Below are 19,702 nucleotides of genomic sequence, written 5' to 3' on the forward strand. Positions count from 1 at the left end.
TCTTACCTGGCCGCTTGCTGACAAGCTAAATGACTTACACTGAACCTCAGTTTTCTCGTCTGCAGAATGGAGATAAAACTAGTGCCTGTTTTAGCAAGTTGTGAGAATAAAATAAGATGAAATTTATAAAGCACTGACAGGGGGTCTGGCACATGCCCAATAGTTTTAAAACTGTCATATCACTGCTATCATATTTCTGAAAGTGTATTCGACAGAGAACAAGCCCTGAAAAATGACTAGAGTCCATGGTCAGATAATTTTGGGAAATGGTATATATGGCATTCCCCATCATGAAGATTCAGTATATGAAAGTTGATAGCAGTCCTTCAGGAAAGAAACTCATAAGACTCCACCACAGAGTTTCACAAAGTCATTAGAGCACAGACCCTTTACAGACTTAGGTCCCACATAACACACTTTAGGGAATGCCTCACCTGGAGCATCACTAAGCCCTTTTGCTGCAGCCTTGCCCCTTTGGGTTATTTCTAAGTTTTAAAGTCAACAATATGGCAGCATCACCTGGTGAAGCCCCACAAATACCCTTACTGCTGTCTCTATTGACTCTCATTCTATCAAAGGGACTTTCTTGGAGGACTTCTACCTGCTCTGTGACCTTGGAACTTTGAACTCGTACTGCATTTCTAATCCAGAAGTGAGTGCTGTCAAGAAGTTACAAAAGCAAGTTCAACTTTGTCATAACTTGCTTTTATTTTTCCTCTCCTGTCTCCAAACCAGACCCAAGCCAGCCTTTACTCACATGCCTTGAATATCATAAAATCCATGTGGCTGAAATCTCTTTTTCAGAAATTAAGGTTATATGGGAATGGCACGGAGAACGTTTATCTAGACCATAGAAAGGGTTGACAGGCCTTTATGACAGAGCACCCTCATTTGTCTAATAGCCCTTCCTTCCAGTTCAAGTCCAAACCCAATCATAACAGTCTTAAGGATTGCTATAGCCTTGATCATAAAGCCATGATCCTGCAGGCCAGATTGGATGGGAATTCCCAGGCAAGGCTCTAATGACTAGTGAAGCATGGCTACTAGTTTTAAGCTGAACATGGGTCTTCAGGAACACCTAGTCACCTCAGGTTGAGGTCACTTGGCCAAATAATGACAACCGTGGATACCTCAAAGACCAAACTTATCACTGTAATTGACAGACAGGAAGAGAAGGATGCCTTTTGGTTTTCTAGGGTGGCAAGTCAGTGAGGTATCCTGTTTACTATGTAAAGCGTTTCTCAGAGTATAATTTCCCGACCACGTGAATCAGAATCACCTGGAGAACTTGTGAAGACGCAGCTTCCTAGGCTTCACTTGAGAAAAAACATATCAGTCTCTGAGAGTGAGTCCCAGAAATCTACGTGTGGAACACGCTACACAGGTCATTATTATGTGTACCAGCTTGAGAGTACTGTGTGGTAAGCCCCTCCTACTGTCACTCATAAAACATCCAGTTCTTATCTTTAGAGTCTGCCTGACCTTTATACACCCTGGGTCACTAAAACAAAACAAAACAAAACAAAACAAAACCCCACATCCCTTGATTGCTAATAGTACTTCAATCCCATTACGACTTCAGGAGAATTTTCTAAACTACCTAAAAGGCATCTCAAATCTCCCCTAAGAGACTGCTCAGCCCCATCTAGATTAATTGCGTTACTGGATCAATTCTCTGCTTCTTTCTGGACCCATGCCTCGAGCACCTTGAATTTGAAGCTTCTCCTACAAAGAGGTGAAATCTGTTTCCTCACCCCCTTGAATCCGGGCTAGCACTGGGACTTGATTTGGCAATGGCATGCAACACAAGTGATGGTGCTCCAGTTGTGAGCTTCAAGGCCTTGCGCACCTTTGCTCTCTCTCTTGGAATCCTATCATGGCCACGTGTGAGCAAGCCCAGGGAAGCCCACTGAAGGAGATGAGAGACCATGTGGAGCAGAGCTTAATTATCCCAACTGAGGCTGTTCTAGAGCCAGCCTACAGCCGGCTGACCCCCAACACGGGGACAGCTCAGTCGAGATCAGCAGAGCTCCCTACCCAAGAATCCATAGCTGACTGCAGACACACAATGAGCACAGATAAATCCAGAAGAAACACCGAGCTGATCCACAGACTCATACATAATAATAAATGCTTATTGTTAAGCCACTGAATTTCGGGGTGGTTTGTTACATAGCAATAGCTTATTAACATCTTCTCTCTTCGAAACTCTTCTCTTCCAACTGATTAAACATCCAATTAGTAATTCTTACTATTGGGCTCTATATTATCAAATTCTTGGTATGGACGTCTGTCCCCACTGGCAGGGTGCCCGGGTGTAAGTAACATGACCATAAATGTTCTTTTCCAAACCAGGACACTTTAAGAATGAAAAGAAATGCTATGAAAACTGATGTAGACACAACAGATATGGCCTGACAGTCTTGGTCACTGTAGGTGTAAGAAACTTGGTGTCTAAAAGGTAGCTTGTCCTAGATTCTGGTATCTTCTCTGTATTATGTATGTGTTCTCCTGCCTTCATTTTCCCCTGCCGATTTCTCTGGACTATCTGCCTTGCCTTTCCCATGGGGAACTGTACCTCCTGCATCCTAACTACTGCTGCTTTCCAATTTGATGCACGCTTGTACCCCATTTCTGAACTGTTCATCTGATCACTCTTTCCTGACCATTCTCTGCCCAAGAGATTCTAGGTGCACCCTCAGGCCAATTACCCTATAGTCATTTCACGCCTTTTTATGGGCCCAGGAAATCTTAGAAAAAAATGGTGAAGAAAGAATCTTTAGAATCTACAGAGCAACTTCATTGCTGGTATATTTATGAAAGTATCACATTTGGTTTAGTCACATTGGATGTCATGTTTAACATCTCAGCACCTGTTATTAGTTATCATAATACCATAAAAGCTTAATACCTGTTAAAAACCACTGGGTACACGTGTCTGTGAAACAGCTTAATTATTTGTAGAGGAAAAAAATGATTTGGGGGGAAAAACAGAAGGAAGGAAAAATATTACTAGCATGACTTTACTCGCAAAAGACTTGTAAGTGATAACCGTGTAGGTAATAAGGCAACCAGAGACTAAAGAGACAGAAAAATGTATTTGGCTGGGGAAGAATTCCACTAGTACTAATTTCATCCCTAAATGGCAAATGTTATTGCAACAATTTATTTTACTTTACAGTTCCGAGCTCCACAACTCTACGATTTGGCATCTGCATCCATAACGATGTGGCTTAGATTATAGTGAATTTTCTAAAGCTTCTGGACGCGTGCTAATTCTGCCTTCAAGTGGAAGGGGTTTCTCAATGTAAACTGTCGGGCAGAATTCATGATGTATCTTGACCTAGACTGAAATTCTGAGTACCTTATCCCCTCTCACGTTGACTCGTAACATATCCAGAGGTAGCAACTGAAGCTGGGGAATATTAATTCTCTAATATGTCTGTGATAATATCTTTTTATTACACCTGAAAAAGAAATTGAACCAGTCAGCAGCAACCACGGAGGCCAAGATAATACAAGATAACGGTTTTATTAAAAACCCACACATACCCTTGACAAAGGACAGTTTTCCTAAACATAATAGCTTAAACAAGGCAACTGCTAGACACCCATGAGGGGTTGAGAGCAGTTACTGGGTGTTAAAAATGTTTTAAATTCAACCTGAGATTTGAGGCTCTTCCTTTGAGAAGTATTAACGTTTCAAATTTTTTATCATCAGTATCCAAAACTCCAGAAGAGCAGTGACCCCACTGGAAAGCTAAGAGTAGAAGAACACCCCGATTCTCTAATATGTGCAGAAATAACAGTGAGATGCGGATGTATCATTTTCTGCTCACTGTAGCACATTAATAACATCGAGATAATATCATTTGTTTAACTTTCATAGAACTCATGGCTATTCAATTACATCTGCCACTAACATTCTGGTTCACACTTTAATCATTTTTCAACTGCTTCACGGCCACAGCTCTTGGCTGGCCTTTGCCATTCATCTAGATTATGGATACAGTATATCCCACATTCAGAGACAGGCTTCATTTTTTCCCTACGCCCACTGTCATCCACCCATTCTGCCAATTAAGTAAGCTCCAAATATCGGAGGAATTAGATTTTAATGTTTATTACTAATTTCCTCCTACACTAAATATCAAGGGTTCTTCCCTTTTAGTGCATGTCTCTGTTTTAGTGGATGCCCTGAGTTGTAAATCAGATTTATTGCTAGAGATAGCTCAGCACCTTTCCTTGTTATGCAGATGGATTTCTGTCTGTGGAGTGCTCTTTAAGAGCAGTGGTTGAGCCTGGTGAAAGGCCTGGCTGCATAAGCATCCCTTGGGGAACTTGTTACAGACGCAGATTAGTGGATATCTCTCCCTGGGATTCTGATTCCAGGGATGTGCAGTGAGGCCTGAAGAATCTCTACTTTTATGAAGTATCCTCGGTAATTTGACGTACAGTCAAATTTAAGAACAACTGCTTTATAGCAGGGATTGCCTACCCTGGGTTATAAAGAGATTTTCCAACCACAGAACAGGCTGACATTTATCCCAAATATTTTGAGGGAACCAGTCAGCACCAGCTCTTCCAGTCTCTGTGTAGAAGTCTCAGTAGCCAAGTTTTGGTTGATTTACCCAATAAATAACCCCTGAGAAATGCAAAAAATCTCTAAGTGCTGTTGTTCGTCATTCAGTATGAATCCATCTAGTTAGGGTCTGTGTCCTCAAATAAGATGTAGTGTTGTCCCTCGCTTGCTCAGTCTTTAATTTCTATTCTTATTGCCATCATCTATTCTACCAAAGAAGAATCAACACTTTTTTTTTTGTGGTACGCGGGCCTCTCACTGTTGCGGCCTCTCCCGTTGCGGAGCACAGGCTCTGTACGTGCAGGCTCAGCGGCCATGGCTCACGGGCCCAGCCGCTCCGCGGCATGTGGGATCTTCCCGGACCGGGGCACGAACCCGTGTCCCCTGCATCAGCAGGCAGACTCTCAACCACTGCGCCACCAGGGAAGCCTGAATCAACACATTTTTTAAGCTGCTTCCTCCCCAGCCCCCTTCCCCCTGTCCCCACACCCCCACTCCAAAGTATAATCACTGAATTTACTCCTGATCATGTGCGCTCATAGGAACAAAGATATAGCGTTTGATGTAGCTTGAAAGATTTGTTTCAGCAATTAGGTCTTTAATTTATTACCTGTCAGCAGATTCCCTTCACCTGGCAATCTACTAAAAGATGATAAAATAAAGCTCGCAGTTTAAAGCAGTCTGGCGTCCTGGTCTCCTCACATGAGTGTCAATCCCCTATTCCTAGCTTCCTCTGAAGGTTTTTCACTTGTATGTTTTACGGCACCCAACCCGACATGGCCATGAAACTTAGCTTCTTTGACAACTAAAAAAGAGATTCCACCTCCTGGGATTCCAACTCTATCAAATAAATTACCATCTCTTGTTACCTGGGTTGAAAAATTCTTATAAAATGAGTAAATACTTTGTGAAAAGAGAAAGGATTACTGACTGTTGTCCAAACCTATTGTCTTTGAAAATCCTTTCATCTGCCCCTTCTTTCCTTTTCCATGTGTATCCTACTTTGCAATATTAAACATGCATTAATGAGAGTTTTCTCACATCATGCATGGATGAGGAACAAAGTGCGTGACATAAATGACATATCAAGTAATGGCATATTTGATTCCCCTGAATTTTATCCTTCTCTCTTTCCTCTGCTCATAATTTTACTTTCAGTTAATATACCAATTAGGAATATTTGAGGGTATGTGTCTAGATGCCCAAACCAAGTATAAACCATACGATGTCACTTGGCTGTGCTTCTGCTCAGCACCGCCCCTCAACCTGGCAGGCTTATTTCCTCTCATTTGGGTGAATTGCTATTCAATATGAATAGTTCATTTATTTGAACTTTCTGCATGGAATGTTTTTCATCCTCGTCATCTAGAATCGGGGGCCACTAGTATTTGGGCCTCAGGTCTAGCCAGTGTGCACTGAATGAGGGTCCTAGTTCATTTCATATCCCTGGACAAACCATAGCTTTAAAGGAATCCCTGCAAAACGAGGCACAGAGTCACGTGAGAAGTAAGATGATACATCTGAAATGGACTGTGCCCTTGAGTAAATTCCAAGTTACCAGGGGCAATGAGAAAACTAGTGGCATTTTAGGGATATTTTCTTAAGGGATCAGGTTTGTTCTGCTGTTAAGTACCTACAGAGATCAAATGCTCTGCAAACAGATTCTGAACCTTCCTGTGAGCCTTGCAGGAAAAACTCTCCCCAAGTCATCCCTATATCACAGCTTTTAAAATACAGGAGAAAATAAATAAATAAGTAAAGGCAGGCCAGGGTAAAAGCATGCATAAGACAGAACTCAAGGGAGACGTTACAAATGATGTGAAGAAGGTCTGGTTTGTTTGATCGGGTAAAGCATAGTGTAATCTAAGGCGTGAGACCCTGAGCTCTGTCATGAAGTGAGGCTGCTCTGGAAACGGTATCAGAGATCCGAGAAGTGAAATAAGGGCCAATAAGTTAAACTTGCTTCCCTCTCTTTCAGGAACATTCCTCTTGCCAGTCCGTCTCCATTGTCTTTAGGACCTCTCGTTCTGGGACACAGAGTTCTAATTTCCTTCCACCCACCCGTTTCCCACAATGTGTATATCAACAACTATCCTACATCTTAAGAGGATACCTGACATAAAGAAAGCACAGAGATGGGTTTTCCTTGGATGCTTACTGGATAAATGAGTGCAAGGCTCCACTCACTCATGGTAAGAAGTAACATGACATGGAGACAGGTTCACAGTTGAACACACTGACTCCAAAGGTTAACCGGGGTGGGGGGATGGAATTTTTAATGCATCTCTACAGGTTATAAATTAATTATATATCTAATTATTTATGAAAGCAGTATTTATTGAGCACATGCTATGGGCAAGTTCTCTTCTAGGTACAATGACGGAGACACTATAAAGATATGGCGAACTGTATCCTCGGGAAATTAAATAGGAGAGGTGATGATGATGATCAGACAGATACAGCTTAAAAAAGTCCACGTGAGTTCTGGACAAGGGATAGATGGCATCCAGGTAAAGATCTCCGGAAAGATGCTATATGCAAATGTTGGCACTGAGCTGAGCCTTAAATACAGAGACACGAGAGATGGAGAAAAGTTGAGAAGGGGGAGAAATATTCCAATTGGGAATACCACGAGCAAGGTACACTTCAGTCAAAACACCAGCATTGCCAGTCCAGCCCCCAGCTTGATTGAGCGCTTCTCCCTTTGCCTGCTCAACACGGCGCCAGCTGCCACGAGGTCCTAAAAAGCCAAAGAGAGCCACTCAGGGTATGGCCCTCCCTCAAAACTTCTTGATAACAGCTCTTCGTCCTCTCCTTATTCCCATACAGTCTGAAATCTTTCCTTTCTACAGAGAGTTTTAGAAACCTAGCTGTCAGGAGTGATTAGGCCCTCAAGAGGAACTGCACAGAAACCGAGAAGCAAAGGAATAGCTAAAAACAAAACAAGGACTGCGTTCAATGTTTAGCTCCACTTAGGCACCAAGTTAATGAATTCCTGAATAGAACATGTGGGGGAAAGAAATGAAATCCAGTCTCTAATGACATCCAGATATCTGGAAATGCTTACCTTGTGTTCCCATAAAAGCAAACAGGGAACTGAGTTTGAAAAACAAAAGAAGGCTAGTAATTCCTGAAAGGAGACAGCTCTTTTTCCTTGGAGATGAACCAAAGTATGCATTGCCTCTCCCACCAGCAACATACTCTGGCTCAAATATTTTTAAAAGAAGGCTGCTGAACATCTGCTAAGCAATTAATGGAATGCAGCAGTGTGCTGGAATGGTCCCTGGAAAGGTATTAGCAATCCTGCTTACGAAACATGAAATGTTGCAAGCAGTGGTCCTTTTTTCCTTTTTTAAATTGTAGTTTATTTTTATTTTCTGCCAGGGGGGTTGAGAGGAAGGGAAAGGAAGCTGAGGTGGAAGTTCTGCGTCAAATTCTCTTCCTCACTGTGTCTTTTTTCCCCCAGGTATCTTTCTCCTTCTCTTCTAGCCATCCCAATATGATGTGTTAATTTCAACTTAATCAAAGAAACTGCAGCAATGTCTCAATCCAACTGATCCCCTACCCAATGTGCCAAGTTTTCTATGAGTGAAAGGAGAATTCCCTCATAGTCTACCACCCTGTCCTAATAGTTAAAAAAAAAAAAAATTGGGCAGTTAGAGCTATAACTTAGGAACAATCGCCAATGGGAAACTGATCCCTCCTATATTTTACTTCCTCATCACAGTCATTGAAGAGTGCCAGCCTTAACACAAGCCTTGCCTTTTGCATATGAAAGTCTGGCTGACAGTGACTTTGTACCCTTAGATTCTGCCAGTCCTAACACTATTATGACAAATATGGCTAAAATCAATACAGAGAAAGTTTCCAAGGCTCAGTTATTGTGTCAGCCCTTGGCATTCTCTTCCTTTACTCTTCCAACTGGAGTTGATTATCCACATATAAGTCTACATTTACTCCAGTCACCTAGCCAGGCACCCTAGGAAGCTCAATAATGCCAGGTGATCAGGTTTCGAATTACACTGCCAAAAGATGTAGGAGAGATACTATCAGATCTAACAGGGAAGAATCAGGGACAGCCCCAATGGTTGGGAGCCAAAGAATTTTCTCACACTCTCCAAATTGGCCCAGCCTAAGTCTGGGCTTTTGCCTCAAACTGCAGTTTTGTTTTGTTCCCTTGGTAACTCTGCGTAGTATATATCTATGCTGCAGAGGTCTCTCCTTCAAATCTCAGTGTGTTCCCAGTAACACATGCCAGCCCTTCCTCCCAGGGATCTGCGTACTGCTCCCCAAATTCCCAGCTGTGAAATGAAGTATGAACACTAATTGGATAAATTTTCCAGATCTTCCCAACTTTGCATTTGTCCTTGCCATCTGGAACTTACACTGGTGGGATTAATTTTTTGTGGTTATCAGGAATGGCCTTTCTTTCCCACATGGAACTATGGATTCATGGATGCCTTTGCTATATCAGTTTCCCTGGCCAAGCCGCTGGCCAGATCAGTTTCAGCTAATTAGCCACTTTTTTTATCCTTATTTTTCAGCTGGATCCCAGCTCTAAACCAGATGTCATCACAGGAAGGCATCCTTAAGTACCACTTAAAATAAGATTCAAATTCAGGAAGCTAATCTGAACCACCTTTGGCGTGTGATGTGACCATCCGTTAAATAAAAACCAGGCATACTAAATAACTGTTGGAAGAGAGAGAGGTATGGGGAAGAAAAGGTATGAAATGCAAGTTGCCTCCAGAATTTGAGAGTGGGGTTAGTTCTCTGGCTATCTTGGTCTATGATGTTCCCCTTTCTAACAAAGTCCCTGGGGAGTGTTTTCTAATAAATCAGGCTACACTACAGCAAAATACACTGCCTGAAGATAGCATTCCTTTAGAAGCAGAGTACGCTGTAAAGGGATGAACTAGTTGGCCACATCCCCTCAAACCCAGAGTTCAGTATGGAGTATCAGGCATAGCTGTTTTGAACCTCTAAACTCAAAGGGAACAAGTCACTTTAGCTGTCGTAGGAGAAGATGATGAAGTTCAGGATGCCAACCAACAGGCTGGACTGTGTAGTTCGATGAAATAATCAGTAAACTTATTTCAACCAATTTCAAGTAGTTACTTTCTGCTCATTTGACAACATCTGTCAGTGGCTTGGCCATCAGCATGACTACAAGGGATGTTTCTGGACTTTGTTTTCCAGTTCAACCAGCTAATGTGTAACTGCCACGTGTCACCACCATTCACCGAAGACCAAAGGCCAACCTTCTTGGTAGGAAAGAGCCAGTCTTGGTCATCAAATACTCTGAGATAAGTTGGCAGCCTTCGTTCAGGTCTCAGGCTTAAGGGCTGCCCTCCTAGGTACTTCATAGTTTGCTTTTCTCTTACACTTTCTTGTTTTCTTCAGGACCTTTTCATCATTCAGAAGGTGGCATTTGTTAATGCACTTCCTCCCTGGCTTTCCCCAATGATGGAAGCTTCATGAAGGCAGAGACTTTATCAAATGCTGAGAACACTTCTTGGCTCAGAGTAGCCAGGAATTCGGTAAATGTCTGTTCGACAGATGAATTAGGAGGACAAGCTGCAGAATAGCTAATCGGCCCTACTCAATCCTTCCTCTTAAGAGACACCTTTCTCAAGTGACACTGAATCCATCACACCTCTGCTCCTAGGTCTCCACGGCTTCCCAGAGCCCACCAAAGGAAGTACAAACGGCTCAGCCTGGCATATTTCCACCCTCCCACCTCCGTATCCTATGTTCAGGACACTGACTTTCAAATATCTGTATTTTTTAAAGCAGTGCTTTTTTTTTTTTTTTTTTTAAGAAAAAACATTTTATGAAACCCTAATAAAGAAAAAAGATGGAATCCAAGCAGAAAAGAGGCCAATGGCCAACCTGTTTGGCCATCCTCTCCTCTAGACCTAGGCACACCTCCAGGAAACCAGAGAATGGACTTGGAAACGCCTGATCTTTGTTCCCACTTATTCAGCATCCCAAAGCCCTCAAGGCTTTCGTGTTCCTTCCTTGGTGCTTCAGTACTTGGAATAATCTCTTGAGTTCAGTCCTTTCCACCTTTCAAGGTCCTTCCCAAAGACTGCCTCCTCCATGAAGCTTCCCTGGGTCATTTTGACTGGGTACAATTTATCCCTACTTTAAATTTCTTATAAAACTCTGATTGTTAGGAATAAAAAGAATAAAAAGAAAAATAATACCTTACTATGCACCAGGCCCTTCTCTAAGTGCATTACCTAAATTAACTTAATCCTCACGCAATCCCATTGTCATAGATGCAACAGAGAAGTTAGTTAAGTCTCCTCTCAAAGTCCACATAGTAATCAAGTGATGGAGCAAGACTGAAACCAATAGTCTGGCTACACAACTGCAAAGTCCAAGCACTTAGAAACGTTCTATTGTCTCTCTATAAAGGCATTTATGCATTTTACTTGTTCAGAGATCCCAGCATTGACCATTTCCCCCATCCCACAGTACTGCCACCACTGCTACCACCAAACTTTGAAACACCACAACCAGATGATATGTTTTTTGAGGGCAAAGACCATCTCCTACTGGCCTTTATGCAGCGTCAATACAGTACTCTGCAAAAATAAGTGCTCAATAAATAGTGTTAATTTAATTTATTATTAATATAAAACAATAACATCTATTTCTATATGCTTGGGATAACCTGAATTATTATTGACACTTCTATATAGCCTTAAGAAGAAGGTTTTCCCCATCATCTTTTACAGGTGAAGAGACAGAAGTTCAATGATATGAATTCATTTGTAAGATCCTGACCAACGTGGGGTTCAGCTTCTGGCTATGACCCTGGACAGCTCCTAAGTCCCAGCTATTTCTACTGTACGATTTTATCCCAAGACTGAAAGCAAGAAAATTCTTTGTAACATGAATGATTTAAAAATAAAGTTTTGCAGAAAGACCAGAAAAAAGTTATTTGTAAGGTTAACTTTATTTTCAAGATTTCTGTAAGATGAAGCATGCTATCACTTGAGGGGTCTTTTAGTGATTCACTGATGGTTTTTGCCAGGGACTAAGTGGGAAAATCACCTTATTCTGTTGCCTTTTGGGTCCCCATTAAGGCAAAAATGCCCGGCAAGGGAACCTCCAAAGACTGATGCCCTATTTCTGATTATCAGTGGCACCATTTAGACTTGTTTTGCTGAAACAACAAATTGGGACCCCCTCTGCTAGAGCCACTAGCCAGAACCCAGGGACGGGAACACTGACCTGCTGTTAAGTGAGCCGCATGGACAAGGACTTGGACTCCAGGCTTCAGCTCAAAGTGCACGGAGTTCAGGTTGAGCTTGTGAATCAGCAGCTCTGATATCTGAAAGAAGAAGTGTCAGAGTGAGTGCCACCCAAACTGTCACACCAACTATATACAAATGTGCTGAGCAATATTCACCGCACTGACCAAGGCATCCCAGTATTATATCTGTGAATGATACGAAGGACTTTTATATGATTTTGAGTTTTTAGTCCACAATATGCTGACAGAATTATTTTCTAAGCATGACTTGACTTTACATCCGAATTGTTACAAAATAGGACAAACTATTAGTAAATCAGATATTTCTACTCTTATAAAATTATCCTGTTACCAGCTTGGAGAAATCACCCCTGGTTTTCTGAGAGGGCATTTGTTATACACAAGGATTTAAAAGAAGTAAATATATACAATTTACAAATTCTGGTGAGATTCATATCCATTTATTTTACTCCCTGATAGTGGACTCTACCTTATTCCTTTCTTTGCTTCCCTTCTCTTCCCCAAAACATACCCTGTGGCTTTCCCAGAATGGATATTTCATGGATATTTATTGATGATAAACATTGTTCTGCTAAAATAGGAAATTATACATTTGCAACAAAGTGTAAATCACAACTTAATGCATTGGCTGACTCTTGTTTCGTGCTTATGAACCTAAAATCACTCCTTAGGCTGACACACGTGTACTGGGTAGACGGATGGAGTTCTGGGCCATGAAATAACCCCCGCAAGGGACAAAGGACCTTGTTTTGGGTAGTAACAGCATAAGGTAAGGTTTTCTAGACAAGGTAAAACGCTGTTCACATGTTTAAAGTAGAAAACCAGCTCAATTTGCTCTGTTTCATTCAGCCTTTCGAGTCATTTGTGGAAAGCTATCAGACAAAACCACACTCCTATTATCTGGTCTCTTTGCCTCATTTTTAACATTCTAATCACAGTGTAGTATTTTATTTATATGCAATTTAAGTCTGGTTAGATGCTTTCTGAACATCGTTCTGCTAGTTAAATTCTTAAATTATTTTTCCTTTTATATTTATTAAGTTTCACTTAGTCTACTGAGTTGCCAAAATGACAGCTTGGGTCCTTTAATCAATGAAGCAGGGCCTGATGGCTTTGTTTTCAAGCACAGAGTCTCCTGCAGAGCCCCCTGTCCAGTAATGGAACTGAACTGCCCTGAAGATGAACTTCTTTGCTTAACAGGAACTTGGGATGACTGTCAGTGACCCGTGGTTGAGCACCTGGGATCCAGGTCAAGTTCAGCCTCTCAAATGTTTCCACCTGGCAACCCACGCAGAAGAACAAGGTTGTGATAAACTTATGTTGAAAACAACTTTATTCTCTCTCTATAAGCTACTCTTTCTCCTGGGTACTGAGAAGCTTCCAAAATGTTCCAGGTTTACAGGAAGAGTGGATTTCTAACACGGACTGTGTAGAATGGTTTTCCTTTGTGTCCTGTAAAGTATTACAATGTACAAGTTCCCATTCTATCTTATTCTTATCATTCAACTGGCAAGGCCTTTCTAAGAATCTGACAGTGGATTTATTTATTTTTTTATTGTGGTACGCGGGCCTCTCACTGTTGTGGCCTCTCCCGTTGTGGAGCACAGGCTCCAGACGCGCAGGCCCAGCAGCCATGGCTCACGGGCCCAGCTGCTCCGCGGCATGTGGGATCTTCCCGGACCGGGGCACGAACCCGCGTCCCCTGCATTGGCAGGCGGACTCTCAACCACTGCGCCACCACGGAAGCCCAACAGTGGATTTTTTAGTAGAGGTTATCAGAAAGGTTTTGGCTATGAAATAAACATATACACACAGAAATGTGTGTATATATGTGTGAAATATATATAATTAAGTATGCATGAAATTCATATGCTTATATACATACACATACATGTGTGCACGTACATACATACTTATATTTGGAGAAAAAAATATTTTAACTCAAATAGGAAAAACTTATCAAAAGTAATTAAGGAAGTATCCTGTTTTGCAGAGTCCATCACGTAGACAAAAGGGGACTATGTATTTGCATGAGAAAGGCTTCTTTCTTTCAACCAGCTGAAGTGATACTTCTTTCCTCTCCCTGAGGATGTTTCTTCAATACTTTGTGGGAAAGAACTTATGCACAGAAACAAAACTAAATAACATTTACACTGCTTACAAGAATAATCTCAGTTAGAATCACATATTTCTCTACTCAAATGAGTATGAAACTGTTGACAGATTTTGACATTACTTTAAATGTTTTCCACCCCATCTGCAGAAATGTTTATTCTGTATTGTCTTCATCAGTTCATGAGTTGTTATATACGTTTGTACATATATTATCTATGCATTGAACACTCTGTATGGGCGAAGTTGCATATTTCTTACTATTTTTTTCTAACACAACATATCTCAGGTTTTAGTGTTGCTACCTCCACTGAAAGGAACATGGAGCTTAAAGGACACTACTAAGTTTACCCAGTTAATATTTGAAGAATTGAGACGAGAATTCAGTTTTGCTCGACTCCTAATCTTAGGACATTTCCATGAAAAACATTTTCCTTGAGCCAGCTGACAAAGACGCAAAAGATATTTGGAAGGAGGTCCAGCTGAGCAGATTTAGGAGATAAAAATTGCAGCATTTCATTAATTATGCTTCTATCTCTCGTCCAACTGTGAAGCGCACAACTTACAACACCAGTCCTGTGTCAGTTGACCAAGATGAGCTACAGGCAACTCCTAACCTCAGCCTCAGGATTGCCACACTCTGTTCACCAGTTACTTTATAATGTTTAGGAGAGTCTTTGGCTATGAAAGGAGCAGAATAAACTGCGACTATAGAACAGTGTGGTGACAGCCTAAATGGAAAGCACGCAAGTTTGCATGATAAAGACTCAAGTGAAATAATGCGTAATTGCTGGGAGCTCGGTCCTCCTAAAGCAAGTTGAATCTACTCATTTTTCTTTTGCTGTCCGAAGTGTGTAGTCTTAGCAAATTTCATTCATCCTTTCCACTAGCATCCCTCTTCTGCTGCTCTCCATCTTCTGTTCTCTAATCATGACCAAAGAAACAACATATTATCCTTAGTATCTGCCTGTTTGGTGGAACATGCCTATGATTCAAATGCAATCCACTCTTCGTTTAAACTACCACTTAAAAAGACAGTGGGAACTCAATAAAAATACTTGGAAAGACACCATCAAAAGGGTGTAGTGGAAGGGACCTGGTAGAGGGAAAATACCAATTCTCTTCCTCATCTTCTTCACAAAGTATGATGTTTAAGTGTGGTAATCAGAATAGGTTAGGTCAGGCTGAGGTAACAATGCTAAAATTGTGGGGACTTGAAACAAAGGAAGTATATTTCTTCTTACACTCCATATCCACTGCAGGTAGGCAATGATGCTGGGCTCATTACAGTCACACAGAGACAAAGGCTGGTAGATCAGCCCCCTCAAATGTACACAACACCGTAGGAGGGAAAAAGCATTCTTAAGGTTCTCTAACTGGCATTTGAATACTTCAGCTTGGAAGTGACGCTTATCACTTCTGCTCCCACCTCATTGGCCAGAATGAGTTACATGGCTCTGTCTACAGAAGAGACTCGTGGGTACAACCCTACTGGTACCCAGAAGTGATGAGCTAGAGATGTTTAGTCAACGGAAGGGATGGTTACCATGCGAAGAACACATTCAACATCTAAACAACGTTTAATGAGACCAGTAGAGGAAAACAGACTCTCAGATCATTAGAATGGAGTGTCAAACATTGAAACACGAAGAAAGAGAAGTTTAAGGACAACACAGAAGTTGGTAATTTATGAAACATGAAACCCAAAGAAGTGGTACAAAGTGAAACTACAGATTCAAAATGGTCCTTGGCAGATTTATCCATGGCAAAGCTACATTGGGCCAAACAACTAACGCTTATCTCTGAAGTTGGGAGGAGGGATGCAAACCCTACTGGACATAAATAGCGTTCTGGTGCCATGTTTAGAGGGAGACTTGCTTGGGATGACCTTGCGACTGACCCGGTCAGTCAATCCTGATCATGTTAAGTTATGAAGGCCCCCTCAAAGAGTAGTTGAATGATATTACTTTTGCAATCAACAGAGAAAGATCTTTCTCAATTCATATAGCATGATTTCTGGAATCAAACTTGGAGTAAGCAATGGAGCCAAACATGAATTCTATTTAACAATTCTCTGTTTTGTTAGCACGACAGAATCATCTTGATTAAAGTGCCTAAGAAGTTTTTCCTGGATGACATAATGAAGAAATAATTTGTCCATATTCACTCCTTTCCCTTGGATTCTCCAACACCAGCTCTAAGCTTCTCTTTTTCTCCTTTTGCCATATTCCTTTGGCTCAACTCTTACCTATTCTTTCAATTACAGTTTCCTGTTTTAGTGACCTTCCTTGTGAACTCCAAAATATTTCTTCAATTCCTTGCTTTAAAAAATCTGAACAGGGCAGACTGAGTATAAAGAAAATAGTCTGAGATGACGTATTACCTTTCATAATGAATCTTTAATTTCTAAAAATGTTGCCAATAGACTGCTCCATTTCCAGAGGCACCTTTCCTTTCCCTGTCTTTTGGATTCTGCATCTGTCAAATGTACATGGTAACACAAACAACCGAAGAGGAAATTGCTTGTTGGTGGTTGACATTTTGTCCTTAGTCTTTTTGTTCCTTTTAAATGTGCTCATGCCCTTTAAGGATTCAGCAAGACAACACCACGTAGGCTCCCTATCTCCCCAGCACAGCATCACACCCAGGGCATGATGGTCCTTCCTCCTTCCAGGAGAGGTAGGTACAAATATGAGGACTCAGAGAGATGCCTGGGAGTACAGCGGTAGAGGGGGTATGGTTTGCTCCACACCTGAGCAGCTGGCTGCAGGGTAGCCCTATCCCTGATGAGGCCAGCTAAGGGCAAGTGAGACTTTTCTCACTCTCTGGAGATGTGGAGTAAAGAGTGGTGGAACCCTCCCAGACAGAGGTCACTTGATTAACCCAGCCCAATGTTATCCGGATAACAAGGTCATGTACTTCTCACTGTGAGGAATTTTCAATTTATTTCACAGACAAGCTGGCTCCAACTAAGCCAGCATATCTCCTCCCCTGGGAACATTATTAGAGGAAGCTGAGGGAGGAGAGCCCAGAGCCCTTTGCTGGGGCCCTGCCCTCACAGTCTTCAGGGTCCATCTGGCCAGGGTCCCACTCATTCCCCTGCTGGGAGTTCTGTGCAGTATCTTTACAAGAAAGGGGCCAGAGTATTAACAGGGGGGGATAAAGTCAGCTCTTCCCAAGTTCCATCTGGGATTCAGAGTGCAGCCTTTAAAGGAGTGGGGTCCTTTCTGTTGTTTGGTTTTATTTTGCATTCAGTTGAAATTTCTATGTAATTTATGACAGAGGAAGTCAGTTGCTTTTGCCTGCCTCCCGTTCCTTCTCTTTCCCCCACATTTTTCTTTAAGGAACCATATCCTTATTTATTCTTTGCCCATTTGGTTTAGGAAGGGCTCCCTAAACTCCTGATCCAGGGAGGGTATAAAACATTGAGTTGTCACTAATGGAGCTCTAGTCTTCTGATTACCAGGCTAGTTAAGACATGCCCACTTCAGCCAAGTTGAGTCAGTGAGAATTATCACCCTGGGCTCTTGGGGTGCACTCAGGGGAGAGGCAATGTCTTTTGAATGGGGCTGATAAGATGACTAAGTAAAAGACTGGGGCTTCCTGTGGCCATTCTTGTCTTCCTATGTGTTGGCTTCATTCTCAGGCAGACTTCCCATGTGGTAGCAACGCAAAGAGATGGAGAAAGAGGGAGAGAGGAAGACAGGGGAGTAACCTGGTGACACTTCCTCTCTGAGTTCATCCACGCCTGAACTGTATCCTTGGACTTCCCAACTAAAGAAGCTCATGACTTCACATTTTCCCCTTAAATTTGTTTGAATAGAATATACGTTCACTGCATCGGGAAAAAAAAACCCTGCAAAAACCCAAAGCAAAACATCTCTTGTTCATTTCCTGGTACAACAGGCTTGGTATCTTGGGGGCCCGCAGAAGTCAAGTGGTACCCAAAGACACATCTGCAGCATGGCAGAGCAAGGGGACTGCTAGGCTTGAGAGTTAGTTGCAGAAACAGAACCAGAAACTCATTTTCCTTGAAGAGTTGTGTCTCCTCAGGCAATTCACAGCTCCCTGTTGGGGCCTGAAGTTCTTCATTTTAGAGTGACTGAGTCAGAGAGAAAGATTAAAGGACCCCTCTTAGGACAAAGCCTGTAGGATTCCTGTGGGCAGCCCCTATTTTGTTGGTTCTCGACACAAGGCTTAATTTGTATGTTGATTTCATAACTGCACTTATTAATCGGGGTAATGATACTCTCCACAAGACACTGATTTCTTATGTACTTGGTTTGGCATTTGTTTGGTCACTGTATTTAGTTTGAGTCCTGGGTAAGGCTGCTACACTGGCAATTCCCTTAACCAGAGTTACAATCTCTCACTTGGTACTCTGTTTTCCCTTAACGCCATCCATCTGCATGATAACTTAGATGAGTCATCCTCCCTCCAGTTTACTCACTCATGCATGTTCTTTCTGTTTCCTGTTGTCCTTGTTCTCTTGTGCAATTTCATTCATTAATCTTTTTCTCCTTATTGTCACCATCCTCTTTCTTCCAATACATGTCCTGGACGATACTAGTCTTTAATACTCTTACTTTTCTTTCTTTTTTTTTTTTTTGCATTTCTCATATACTCTCCTCCTATCACAAAATGTCCATAAATGTAACCACCATCTATTTACCACTTACTTTGTATCTACTATAGGTCAAGGGCTTTGCTGTATCATTTCTTTAATGACCTGTCAAACACCCTCTGAGATGGGTATTATAGATTATGTGATTTGGGCTGAATTACTTAACTTTTCTGAACATTTGTCCTCTATAGGATATACACAATGAATATAAGAGCTGAAGCTAGAAACCTGGTTTATGTTTCTCCAAACCTGTGGTCTTTCTAATAAGATGTCTGGACTCCCTACATGTGTACCAAATGTTAAGTCCCACAGCTTTCACACAAGCCAAGCCAGCTGCCTTTAGATCTCCAATTAAATGGCTCATCAATATCTGATACCAGGCTGCCTCGGGGACAATTACTCAGGTCTCCGAGAGTATCCCTGGAGGAGCCACGCAGACAAGACCGAATAAAGAAAAAGAACTCTAGGGAAAATAGTTAAAGCAAGATACTCAAGTAAACCAAGTTTCAGAGAACACACCCTTCTTCTTCCCACATTTCCTCTCAAGGAAACATCTAGAAAATATATTTTAGAGAAAAAATGAAAAGTATGAGAAATAGGGATGCACAGATGATGTGGTAACTGGGAAATTAGCTGGCTTTAAATCTGGACTCTCCCATATCGAGAAGACTATATTCTGGATTTCATGCACAATCCATAAGATTTCCAGAGGAGGAATAATTATGAGCATCCTTACCTACATGCCTTGGATAGCAATCTACCTCCCCTCTAGGTCTCATGAGCAGTGTGGTGATAAGAAATAATCCATTCTTTCTCCCACCGAATTGCAGGTGCAGAGCATAATTTGTCAAATACAGTGGGAAGTCTAGAGCTAGGGCTGAGCAAAGTCAGATGTAGGTCTGGTGGGTTCCCTGCTGCCCGACCTCTAACTACAGTTCACCAGGAGGTGGGGTTCAGTGGGGCTTTCCTTGACAGCCCAGTTATTCAATTACTTGCACATGGAAAACAATAGAGAGGTGAGTCTTTTGCCAAGTGGAAAAGCCGCAGTTAAAAGGCAGGTGTACCCACAGGTAGGCCAGCCTATAATTTGGGGTTG

General features: G+C 41.8%; 1 protein-coding gene across 5 annotated transcripts in view; it reads right to left on the reverse strand.

The window, feature by feature from the left end:
- Nucleotides 1-19,702, reverse strand: part of SORCS1 (sortilin related VPS10 domain containing receptor 1) — a 575,069-nt gene that overhangs the window by 9,242 nt on the left and 546,125 nt on the right. For all 5 annotated transcript variants that reach the window (XM_032609239.1, XM_032609238.1, XM_032609234.1 and 2 more), the window contains exon 24: nt 11,828-11,927. In XM_032609239.1, coding sequence (XP_032465130.1) covers nt 11,828-11,927 — 100 coding nt within the window. The remainder of the gene's footprint in view (nt 1-11,827; nt 11,928-19,702) is intronic.

The sequence above is a fragment of the Phocoena sinus genome, chromosome 16, assembly GCF_008692025.1.
Source record: "Phocoena sinus isolate mPhoSin1 chromosome 16, mPhoSin1.pri, whole genome shotgun sequence".
In the NCBI taxonomy this organism is placed as follows: domain Eukaryota; kingdom Metazoa; phylum Chordata; class Mammalia; order Artiodactyla; family Phocoenidae; genus Phocoena; species Phocoena sinus.